Source organism: Fulmarus glacialis, unplaced genomic scaffold, assembly GCF_000690835.1.
Source record: "Fulmarus glacialis isolate BGI_N327 unplaced genomic scaffold, ASM69083v1 scaffold36935, whole genome shotgun sequence".
NCBI classification, from domain to species: Eukaryota; Metazoa; Chordata; class Aves; order Procellariiformes; family Procellariidae; genus Fulmarus; species Fulmarus glacialis.
Window position 1 is genome coordinate 1 of NW_009215596.1, and position 12,212 is coordinate 12,212.

The 12,212-nt window shown below is 40.1% G+C and overlaps 1 protein-coding gene across 1 annotated transcript in view; it reads left to right on the top strand.

Moving 5' to 3' along the window:
* Positions 1-7,428: 7,428 nt before the first annotated feature.
* CAPZB (capping protein (actin filament) muscle Z-line, beta) overlaps positions 7,429-12,212 on the top strand; it is a gene marked incomplete at its 5' end in the record, with an annotated part of 13,703 nt that continues 8,919 nt past the window's right edge. The window contains 2 exons of the mRNA XM_009578997.1: positions 7,429-7,570; positions 8,084-8,200. Of these exons, the coding sequence (XP_009577292.1) occupies positions 7,429-7,570; positions 8,084-8,200 (259 nt within the window). The remainder of the gene's footprint in view (positions 7,571-8,083; positions 8,201-12,212) is intronic.

A 12,212-nucleotide genomic window follows, 5' to 3' on the forward strand; every position in this document is an offset into this window, starting at 1 on the left:
TTTTCCAACCTTAACGATTCTATGATTCTCGCAAGGTTTGTAGCAATTGCTGTATTTATCTGTTTGACCAAATTTGATTTATCTTGTGCATGGAACAGCGCCGATTCCACCAAGTAAATGAAAGGAGAGCACCAGGTGTAAGAGGCGTAATTAGTGGTTTTGGTTTTAGCACAGCCTGCCAGTGCTCATGCCCATAGGTGTGCACGGGGGCAGCAGTCGCTGAGCTTCGACTCCTGCAGCCTGCAGTGCAACTTTCAACTCTCAGCGTGATTAGGCAGCTGTGAGCTCTTTATATAAGCGTTCCGTCTGTGTTTAGATGTAAACCTAGTTTGCCTAAACTAAAAACCCATGGAAAGCTTTGAAGTGACTTTATTGCCATTAGCTCACTGTTCCTCATTAATGGTTACTAGCCCTTTGTGATGGCTTTCTCTTGGGCATGATAGTTACTGTGGTTTTCACAGCAAGGGCCCTGCAGATTGAATCCAGATGCATTTGTTATGCATCCTAGCACTAAGGAAACCTGACTTTCCATCTCACTGCTGGCTAGGGTTTTGCACAATAGGGTGTGACATCAGGATTATGTCATCTATGAGATTCTTGCCTCCGGGTTAGACTGATAAGTACAAGATGAAGTCTCATAAGACAGACCTATACTGCCAAGATGCTCGCTGCTTTAATGTTCGTGTGCTTTTAAAATTAAACCCATGATGTTTTCCCAAGGAAATTGTTTAGATGTAAGAGTAAACAGGGCAGTGTTGGGGTCGCTTTCTTAACTCGCCCATGGGCAGCTGAAAACTCAAAAGAGAATCAATATTGAAATTGTTGATATGTATTACACAGATTAGAGCAAACTTAGAAGAAGAGAGGAAAAAATTACGCGTACTGTCATGTTGTGAAAACTAAATTAGTTGCTTTTCATCTGTTTTTTTTTTTCTTTCTTTCTTTGGGTGTTTCATTTTGGAGCAGCTCTGTACAAACTACATTCTTATCTTCTGAATCTGAGATATTCAGCGGAGGAGGATTTTTTCCCTTGGGTTCCCACGGTTCTCTGTGATTACATAAAATCTGAACACTGGAGAGGAAAAGCTTGTATTAGCAGGTCAACACTGATGATGCAGCACTATCCTCAAACATTGTTCTCTGAAGGTTTTAAATCTCTAGTAAGAAATTACTTACATGTTTTGAAAAATTGAGTGAGACTAAATTTTAAAATGTCAGTTTATTATGATCTGGAATTTTTGAACTGATTATCTCTAACAACACATGGCTGTGCTTGCACCTACAGAAATTTACCTCATGCTCTCACAAATATATGGTGTTTTAATGACGGAAAATTGAAGACAGAGTAACTGAACAAATAATAGCCATCTTGTAGCATACCTGATATATGCCTATTGGAAGAAAGAAGTATGTCATGTGAAATCTGTAGTCTGCACAGACTTTGGCAAACTTAACGCAAGACTTCTGCTGCCGTCTTTTCCCCTCCTACCCGTATTTGAATTATAGCTGGCAGAGTCTAAAATGTGTCAGACTGTCGGTGGATGAAGCAGTGGGCTGTCTCTGCAGAGCATGCTGGTCGAACGGATGGGTACGGGTGAAAGATTTGTAAGCAGTCGGCACTTCCTGGTAGTTAATGAACCGGTTACGTGTTTGGGCATGTTACAAAGTGACCCATTGTCTTGCTTATTAGGTGGCTAATGGAACTGTTTCCAGGTGACTTCTCAAAAGCGATTTGGTCATTAGTTTCCATCTGCCAAGAGCAGTTGGATGGTAAGGAAAATGTGAGCAAGACACTTTTTTTTTTTTTTTTTTAAAGTAATGAAAGGCACTAGAAAGCACAAAATGGGAGGTTCTGGAAGATTTTTAGCCTTCAGGATCCCATTGTTGGGATACTGTTTTCCTTCCTTGCAGAGTTCTTGCACTTCACAACTCTGCTTCGCAGTTTGAGTCATCCCACCATGTTCCAGATGTGTGCTTTTAAGTACAACTGGCATTGAAGTTACACATACCTAACTAGATTGGTATGTTTGCTCGAGGGATTTTTGCACCTGTGTATGCTGGAAGGAATTTCTGTAAAATACCTGTACAGAGTCCACAAGCATGCTTTGGGCTGTGTTCATAAACTGTGGTGAAAAACAGCTGGTCTAAATACACAAACATTTTACCTTCTTCGTTTTAAGTATTTAGGTAACATTCTGAAAGTGTTATACAGTTGCACTCCTGGGACCAGAGAAGGAGGGAGAGAGGAATTGTAAATCATCTGTACTCACACCAGTGGGAGAAGTGTTACATCTGGTTAGTTCCCGGTACCAAGCAGGAACATCTTTTTATTAAAGAACAGGCTCGTGAGCCTCATTGCTAGAAAGCTGGGTGGAGGACCAAGGCAAGGAAATTATTTAGTGACAACTCTGATCTCTTGATGTTGTCCTGAAGACTTTTTTCCCCTCTCTTGAGCTACAAGATGGCAGATGATTTGAATGAACACCTTAGCAATGTTTTGGGTTTGGTGGAGGGTGTGTTGCTGAAACTTGCCACTTCCTTCATATTTCTGTTGCTATTTACGTGCTGGTTTGAAATGACAGGGTGCAGGCATAGTTGGGAAGGACTCAGTGAAAATTGTGTCAAGTCAAGTGCCATTACAGTAATCTGTTTTAATAATAGTTGAAATGTCTGCTTCCTCACCTAGTCTTTTAGGTAATGTTTTTGGGTTTTAAAGTCAGATTGTGACTTTAGTCATTGTCATTCTTGTAGAAACATTTGTAGCTGAATGCTCAATATTTCCCTTTGGGGTAGGTTTTTTAAATGACAGGTTTCTTGGAAGTCTGTTGATCTAAATAGATGGAGACATTTCCCTTTCTATGCTGAAATTCTGTAGCTGGAAGCTATGCAACCTTTAGGAAAAAAAAAAAGAAAATATATTCTGTTGCTTTAAACGAGCCAGTTTGAGACACTGTGCAACTCTTCTGAAGGTTTGCATAGCCAGTCTGAGGTTCCAGGTATTGGTACTTTGGCATCAGGGTTTTGTGGCTTAGTGCTGCGAGAGCCATAAGCCAGATACAAAAACCCACCCAAGTATCTCTGGCTCTCAGTTACTTACTGGAAAATACACAAATGTTTTTATGGATGAGTGATTTGGTTCTGAAGTGTAATTGAAAGTCGTAGCTTGTTTTTATTGCTGTGTGGTGGAAACTCATTTTCTCAGTATAGGGTCCAGCATTCATTTGTGAGGCTTGTGAGAAGTAGAATGCTATCGGGAAAGTTACGGTGCCTTTTCTGGTTTGTCCTTTAGTGGTAAAACAAAGTGATTAATCTGTCCTCCTTTCTTGAGGTCTATGTTGGAAGCTGGGGGATTTCCTCCCCTATCACATCCCTCTTGAAGTTACAGCTTTGTTCTGGCCACAGTCTCTCTATTTCATGGATACAGCTCGAGTTCCTTAAACAAGTTTCCATCCTGTGTCTCCACCCGCTTAAACTTCAAACACTTCATAAAGCTTTGGATCACTCTTAGCTTAAATATTTTCTTTTATTCTTGCATTCGTAAAGTAGGTCAGTCTTAAGTGTGACATTTTTTGTATAAAACAGCTTTTTCCAGGAGTTCTGTGGTTGATGAGTAACGGATATAAACTCAAGTGTTTGATCATGACATTAAAACTAGAATTGATTTTGAGTGAAATGCTATTCTGAATTTTGTAAAGAGAATGAATGATTACATTGGGCCTTATGCCTTTTAATCACCTTCCTGGGCAAATTTATAAAAAACGATTTTACCAGAGATGGAAGAACACTGGCTGTCCTCAGGACAGGGATATCATTTGGCAGTGTTTTCGTTGTTAATAAAGGGACATGACAACCATAAGACTGTGTTTTTTCATCATTTTATAACAAACTTCTGCCTGTAGGTAAACCCAGAGTACATCCTGGAGAGAGCCGTGTCCTCAAGCAGAAGAGGAGCGATTGCTTTGCATTGAAATGCTGTCCTTTGAAACTCGTTTATCCTTTAGGGATGTTTCTAAGGTACCCCAATATGAATTGGAGTTTTCCTCCTATGTCAGACCTCTTGTACATCTCAAAAGCGTCTGCTGATTGCTTTTGCTGGGCCTTGGATGTTTTGGGAGAAGACTTGAGCTTCTAAAGAAGAGAGATTGCCTTTTATGACCGCTGTTGTGCAGGAGGATAACGTACCACGAGCAGGGGTATCCAGAACAGGCGATCAAAGAAAATTCTATTGGATCCAGGAGCTATGTAGTGCTTTCCGAGTGTTTTGCTGCAACTACTGCGTGTCACTTTGATGGGCCTGTGCTCTGGTTTGCCCATCCATTTCTTTAACAGAGAAGATATCAACTTACGCCTTCCAGAAACCTTTTCCAAGCTGGTTACCTCTCCTGCTTCGATTTTAATAAGTGCTGCTTTTTAATCTGTGGTGAAGGGGTTTCTTGGAGGTAGTCCAGCCTTCTTGCAGTAAATCCAAGTTCATGAATGTAGATTTAAATTCCTACTAATCAGTCTGTCATCCAGTTTTCTATTATGTAGCAGCCAATTAACCTGTAGCAGTTCTTTATTTTTCTTGAAGAAAACAGGTTTCAAGGAATGTTCTCCTCTCCAAACATGACTTCCCTGGGTTTAGATAGTCTTCAGAAATCCCACTTCAGTGCGTTTTAGTTGCTGTGTGAGGAAAGGTGAAATCTAATGTAGTGATCAATGATATATATTTTCTCCCCATGAAGGAGGAGTGAATTTTTGAAGTGATTATATATTGCTGAAGCACAGAGGAGGCTTTGGCTAATATATATCCCAGCGTGCCTTGGATTCATAACGGTTCAATCGCTGGCATTGTTGTTTGAGTCTCAAGATACTGGATCTGGCTATGGCAAACCAACTTTATTGAAATAGCATGTTGGTATTTAAAACAATATTAATACTATATTTGATTCATTAAATATACAAAGGCAAGTTAAAGCGTTTCCATGTGTGCACTGTTAGTTCTGGCGGGAGGTTCTTCAGTTGGTTTTATGTGGTTTCAGACAACATTTTAGCACATTCTTAAAATACCCACAAAAGCCTTTATGTAAAATCTCATAAAGGTGAACCACATAAAAATTATTTTTTTCCTGTTTCATGTCATTAGGATCAAAGTACAGTAGGTAAGAATAAATTTCCAAAAACCTTGTTTCGGTCCCTCTCTTAATTAATGTTTCATGCTCATAGCAAGCTCATAAAGTGGGTAATGGGGAAACTGTCTGTACACACTGCAATATTCTCAGTGGCTGCCAGTTCATTTTGAGTGAATTCACTTATTATATATATGAATTTTTTTTTTTTTAAGGAAACTTGGTCTCAAAGTGGACAATAGCTTCTGCTCTCTGGCCTTTAATTCACACTGCCCTTTTGTCAAAGGAAGGGTCACTTAGATTGGAACGGAGGTTCACTGCGGGACTGAAATTCCTGTTAACTGCATTAACCAAAATCCATTTGTGAATTCCCCAGGGGATATAAAAAAGGTGTTTGTTGGTTTGTTAGGTTTAAATTGCCTGTTGGAAGTCTGGCTTTAGCATGCCTGTGGAGCAAAAGGCTTTCCTTTTTTAATGGTGTATTATCAGTGGCTTGGCAAATGTCATAGGACAGTGCTGTGTGTGTTGGTTACTTAAATGCCCAGGCTAAGCTTGGTGATGAGTAGCAGTAGTCACCCATTAAAAATAAAATGATGTGGTGAGTTAGTATGAAGTCATATACCCCTCCTGGGGCCAGCATTGTTTTTGATACAGACTTGGATGTGTGCAATTAAAAAGGGAGCTCTTTTGGTGACTCTGCCTTCTTGAAACAATGTGCTGCACTGATCTGTAAGTGCAGAGAAAATGTTGAAAGTTGCATATGTTATTTGCGTTAACTTCCCAATATCTTTTCTCCTGACTTGTAGAAAAGAATGGGTTAGCGTTCTTTAATCTATAATACTTCAAGCTAATACATGAAGTCCAAAATGCACAGTAAATCAAATCTTAAATGCCATTTAACAACTGTCAGGCTTTGTGTTTAGAAAGGAGGGGAGCATGAAGGTGGGAGGGTTCAACAAGTTTTTCATGTTGGCGATGAGTGATACTTTCCTTTCTTGCAGAAGAGGAGAGACATGCAGTCACTTGCAGATCTGTGTGATCGTCTTGGTTAGACAGTAAGAGGCAGGAACACAGAACGGTTTAATCTGCGTGACTCTCTCCCATTTTAGCTGCTGGGAACTGTCAATCATAGCAGCTCCTCATGTCTTTGGATGATGAGCTTTTGCTGTCCTCCAGACAATGAATTCTCAGGTGTTTTGTCTGCTTTATGTACGTACTTGCAGAACGGCAGTAAGTGCTCAGAAGAGAGCAGAAACGTCTGACTACTAAAATGTCTTGTCATTGATCTTCTGGCTCAGCTGAAGTTGCTTCTCCTCCTTTCCTTAGTTCTTCGCAGGAGATGGTGGTTCTGTGCAGCAGGAGTTCATCGCTGAGATCTAAGAGTTGTGTGCCATGAAAGAGTATTCCCTTTTGCTCGATTCTCCTTATGGCTGTTTGGTAACTTGAGAATGGAAACAGTTGGTAAAATGCTGTGGGTTATAGTTTCAGTCTTCTAGAAGCTAAAATTGGTTCTTGTGCATCTTTCTTCCCACAGTGTTAGGTTGTTTACCATTACTTTAAAGTGTGTCTTTCATCTGGCACATAAGGAGCCTAGCACTGGTGTTATAAAGAAGGAGTTGGGTTCCGCAAATGTCGTTGCTTTGTTAGTTTTCTAAGAGTGTACTTTTTGCTACCAGAAACCTGAGAGTTAGGTAATGTAGCCTACTCTCTATTGTATACCGTATCTGAAGCTGGAATTATATGTAAACCTCGACAACATCCCTTCATTTCTAAGAACCTTGGTTTCAGTTCAACTCTATTTGCAATAAATCAATGTCAGCTTCACACAAACTTTTGAGACAGCAGCGTAAAGCTACTTACTTGCTCCCTTTTGTCTTAATTAGCAGACTTTGTTATAAAGAACTTCCAGACTTTCCCAATAGCAAGAGAAAGGAAAAACAGAAAAAGACCAAACTGTAAAATAAAGCCTTACCCTCAGCCTACTTTGTAGCTTGTGCTTTTACCAGCTGTTACAGTTAATTGGAATCAGAGGAATTGTTTGCTCAAGTACTGTAGAAATCTGTAGCTAGCTCTGTTTCTCACTAGACTTTTATTCTCCTTTAGAGAAATATACAGTTTTTTGTAATTAAAGTCTCTGCATTATAAAATGATTAAAACTGCTGTGTTTCTAGGTATATAACTGGTGAGAGTGTGCCGTCTTAAAAGAAAAAAAATCTTTACTAGGATGTAGAGATTCTGCTTATTTAAGATTATTATTGATATCTGACTCTGGCTTGGATCCTGCTTGCTTTTAACATGCCTATTGGATTGCGTCCTGCAGGTATTTTGAAGGTGGAGTCTCCTCTGTCTACCTCTGGGATCTGGATCATGGTTTTGCCGGGGTGATCCTCATTAAGAAAGCTGGAGATGGATCAAAGAAGATTAAGGGATGCTGGGATTCCATCCACGTGGTGGAGGTTCAGGTACAGCCTCTGGGGCAGCTGATATTCCTAAGTGAAAACAAAACCCAGACAATTAACGAGCACAGGTGTTCCACTGAACAATGCAATATTGTGTTAGGGGCTGTAAACTTCTTTCCCCTGTTAATTTTTGAAAATTCCCTGAGGCAATTTGGATAGAGATAAGTCAGGGCTGTAATCAAAAAGAATCCCAGAAGAATTGAAAGTATGTTACTTTCTGTGCATGTGATCCTGAGATTATTTTTTTTTTAACATAAAGGTCTACAGATAAATATCACTAATTAGGTAATAAAAACAAGGTAATAGGAGGTTAAATTGCTCTAACTAGTTTTGCTTTGGAAAATTAGGGGAATGTGCACACTTAAAATTGTTTTTCAGAAACAGACCGTGCTATGTGAGTGGAGTTATACGTACCTGTCCTGTTGCTCATGGGGTCTTCGGGGCCAGCCACCATTTAGTTTTTGAAGGGATTTTAACCTTTTGTCTCTATTCTTTTTGTTATCCTTCCACTTCTAGGAGAAATCCAGTGGTCGTACTGCTCATTACAAGCTGACCTCCACAGTGATGCTGTGGCTGCAGACTAATAAAACTGGTTCTGGTACCATGAACCTTGGAGGGAGCCTTACCAGACAGGTATGTCTGTATATTGGCACGAGTGTATGCTGCAGACCCAAGGCATGCCTTTCCTCATTTATATACCCAGTAGCCCCAGTCAGGAACAAAAAGTTGATTTTGTGAGGTGTTGTATAAACATCTATTCTCCTGCTGCGTATGCAGCCCAGTGAAACAGTTAATGCGTAAGTGTGTAATTAGCAGGAAGCCCCTTGAACTGCCATACTCCCCTCGATGGCAGTATAGCTTTAAATTAAAAATATAAAACACAGTGGGAGTTTAGACTTGGTTCGTTTTTCTTTTGTTATTCCTAAATTTTTATACTTCCATATGTGTTACCCAGACAGATATTTTTATCTGTAAGGTTTCCCCAGTTTCTTACTGGAAGATTCCAATAGGATTATAAAAATACAAGATGACCTCTTTTGTTATGCATCTCTTTTAAAAGCCAGCTAGGCCACCGTGAACGAACCTGTATTTTGCATTGACTATAGGATTCTTCTTTGCATTGACGTCAGTTATCTTTTAGTATCCTTCTTTAGTATTTTCCTCCTGCAATACCAGGACACTAATTTTTAAAAACCTCTTTAGGAAAAAACAAAACCAAAACAAAACGCTTCTAAACATTTGGGTTTTTTGTGCCAGTGTTTATTACTTTGACTTCCTCTTGAGAGCGCTGTTTTTGCAAGGAGGGTGCCAGACTGATGACTGTTCAGGCAGTGCTGCTGTCTTAGTCTCCGACAGGCAGAATCTCCTGGACTTGAGTTCGCTGGGTGAAGGTGCTTCTGCCCCAGCCACCTGCCAAAGGTTGCCGTCTCCCTACTTCATGCTGCTGATGAATTGCGGTTGCTTAAGATCTGGACTCTGGAAATCAGTGACTCGAGCAGAGTAATAAACTCTGGAGGACAGGAGGCATATTGTATGGTCATGAGTGACTAGAGAGATTGGCAGTAGCTAAAACTCCTTTATGAGACTTCCCAGGGCAGACTGTTGCTTTCGATACAAAGGACAATGCAGACTCTGTTAAACAGTTCATGTTTTTGAACAGGTTTGAGCCAGGCGAGGGAAGGAAGGATCTGTGATTGCAGAGAGGAACTGAAATTGTGTTAGTATTGCAGTCCCAGAAGCTTGCCCTAGACCTAGGTGATTTTCTTTCCACGTTGTTGATTTACAGAAGAAGCTGATGGAAAAGCAGGGGCGGGGAAAAGGCATCTGGAGACAGTTTTGAGCATTGCGTACTCTTTTAAAATGTTTGCAGTAATTACACCCGAGTTATGGTGACCCGGACAAATATTTAATCACAGGCCTTCCTAATACTTTAAATCATAGCTGTGAAGTGGAGGCCAAGGGCTTGACTCTGGCCATGGCCTTATGGTGCGTGAGAGCTGTGCCAAGGAAAACAAGAGTCTGTTGAGAACGGGTGTCCTCAGTACACCTTGGCCTGAACTGCTAGGCCTTGTTTAGTTTGACTTTCACTCTCTAAGTTTTAGTGGGGAGATTCATGCTTCTGTCATCATTTTAACAGCAGATCATTTAATTCATATGTGATGCATTAAAGCAGGGGCCTGCTTCCAATGTAAGTAACCATAAAAAAGCCACTGGGGTAACGATGCACTGCTTCTGCACAAACAATGGAAACTTGAGTTTCAGAATTTAGCTTTGGGCCGGAGATTTTCTGTTTGCAGATGCCGTAGTAGGCTTAGTGGGACAGGCTTCGTCAGAATCCATGGCAGAAAATGAAAATCTTCATGCTGCCTTGAGGTATGCTGTGTGAGGAGGAGCTGTTTGTCCTGAGCCATTTATTTAGCTGTAGCTGGACTAAACTCCTGAGTGCAAGGCTTTCACTTTGCTGTAAATCCGGTTTGCCACATTACCTAAGGACCAGAGGTTTTATTTTTACTTTTGGTAGGCTTTTTATACAGTCTGCAGCAAACTTAGGCACTGAAGGTAGGTTTTAGTTATCTCTCAAATGGTATGTTACAGTTTTACCTTGATGATATCAGTAATCTGATGTCCTAACCATAATTTTGAAATAATTTTGTCCATGGTAAATTGTACATGGTTTTGGTCAACTCAACATTTAAGCTACTTGACCACCTTTGATCCTAAAATGTGAATAGCAGATGTCCTTGTGTTTCAGTGGAAGCTTTTGAAGTGTTCACAAGCTTTGTAATATCCTGGCTTATAAACTGATGGCAGAGAGAACCTTTCAATGCTTTGAAAGGGAAGTCTGTTGAGAGCCATTACTTTGAAACCAGTTTCGCCTCGTAGCTGCAAATCGGGTATTTTTCGAGTGATGACTGGAATGATTAACTTGGTGGCCAGGAGCAGGCGCAAAGGAACAGCTAATGTAATGCCTCCTAATTCACCACCTCTGGCAGCGATGAAGAGCTGGGCATGTCTTGCATTGAAATGCTATGGGGAGCATTTGCAACTTCATATGGAAACACTTGCTCAGTAATTCCTCTTCCTAATGTCTGCAGATTAAACTCAGTGCAAGTAATCAAGCAATCCTATTTGTTCTTCTGCAAATGGACAACGTGGTAGCATGGTAGACCTGAACTTGGATCTAGAAGTAAGAGTCTAGAAATAGCTGTTCTCTGCTGTCATTTCCTATTGGTGAAATATTGTTGCCCTGCATCAGACACAAACATGGAGTTTTTTGTTGCCTTTGTCAAGGCTATTTGGAAAAACTTGTCTTTGCATTTCTTGAATATCCCCAGACTCTTGTTACTACAAGGCTTCCACTTAGGCTATTCCTAAATGTTGCACTGAATTTCTAAGAATAATTTTTTTTCCTCTCTCTCTCCAAGACATCGTGTATTTGAGTATTCTTACACCTGGCTTGGAGCCATGTGATGTTACGTTCTGGATAGATATTACTTAGAGGTCATGTCCCTATCCTATGTCTGCTTTAATGTTATACACTGGGAATTGACGTGTCTCTTCCAATTCATTGTACTACTACTTTTCAGTGGTTTTTCCCAATGCAGTTTTTCATGTGCTACAATAGGAGTTGTCTCTGTCTTTGTTTATAAGGGGAAAGTAACTGTACAGGCATTTTACATTTGTAAGTGGACAGAATAAGGAAAGAGAGGGAGAGACATGGTAGACGGAGGACTCAGCCTGTTTTGGGAGGTTGAAAATCTCCTTTGTGTAGCTTTATTTTACTTTACCTGTTAGTTTTCAAAATGAGAACTTCAGGCTGCTTCTTTATCAGTTCAATTATGAAACTTTTTTTAAGAGTTGGAGTAGGGACTAATTCAAATAAAATATCATATGATGTGTTCTGAATGGAGTTTTGGATTTTGGTTTTGTTTAAAATGTCGGATTTCAGATTCTGTCCTGATCCAATAGAGAAATATATGTATGCACACACACAAGTATACAACGTACGTATAGTGATAGATTTTTTTTTTTACATAATTTATGTATACGCATAATTGATTTATATATGTTTATGTATAAACTTTTGTCTGGAGAGGATGAGAGAAATTCTTAGCCAGCTTGTAGGATCCATAGATAATAATTTTGGTCTGAAAACTTAGGGAGAATTAAAACTTAAGTGACATCTTCACACTGGACACTTCATTAGATCCTTATTGAAGCAGTCCTTTTGTATGGAAGAACACTTGTCTTTTTGCCTAGTGAAGATTTTGTTCTAATCTTTAGCAATATATTTTGTTGTTATACACAGATACTGACGCTGTGTATGTAGCCATCTCTGAAGGACATTATAGAAGAACTTTTTGGTGGAACTGGAAGGAGAAAGCTGATTTTTTTTCATTTTTTCCCTTGCTATAGTCCTCCCCCCAAAGGCATGCAGTGTCAGAGAGAGAACTTCTATTTTTACAGTTTCCTAAACAAGGGTGCTCTTCCAGACAGTCTGTTCTGGAGACAAGCCTGGATGCAACTCAAGAGAGCTCGGAGTTGAAGGACCTCAGGCCAGGATGGAGGAAGTGACTCCCAGCTCACGTCTGACACTGGCAGGCTTCAGTCAATACAAGGACTAAGGCTGGAATTTGGGTAGGGA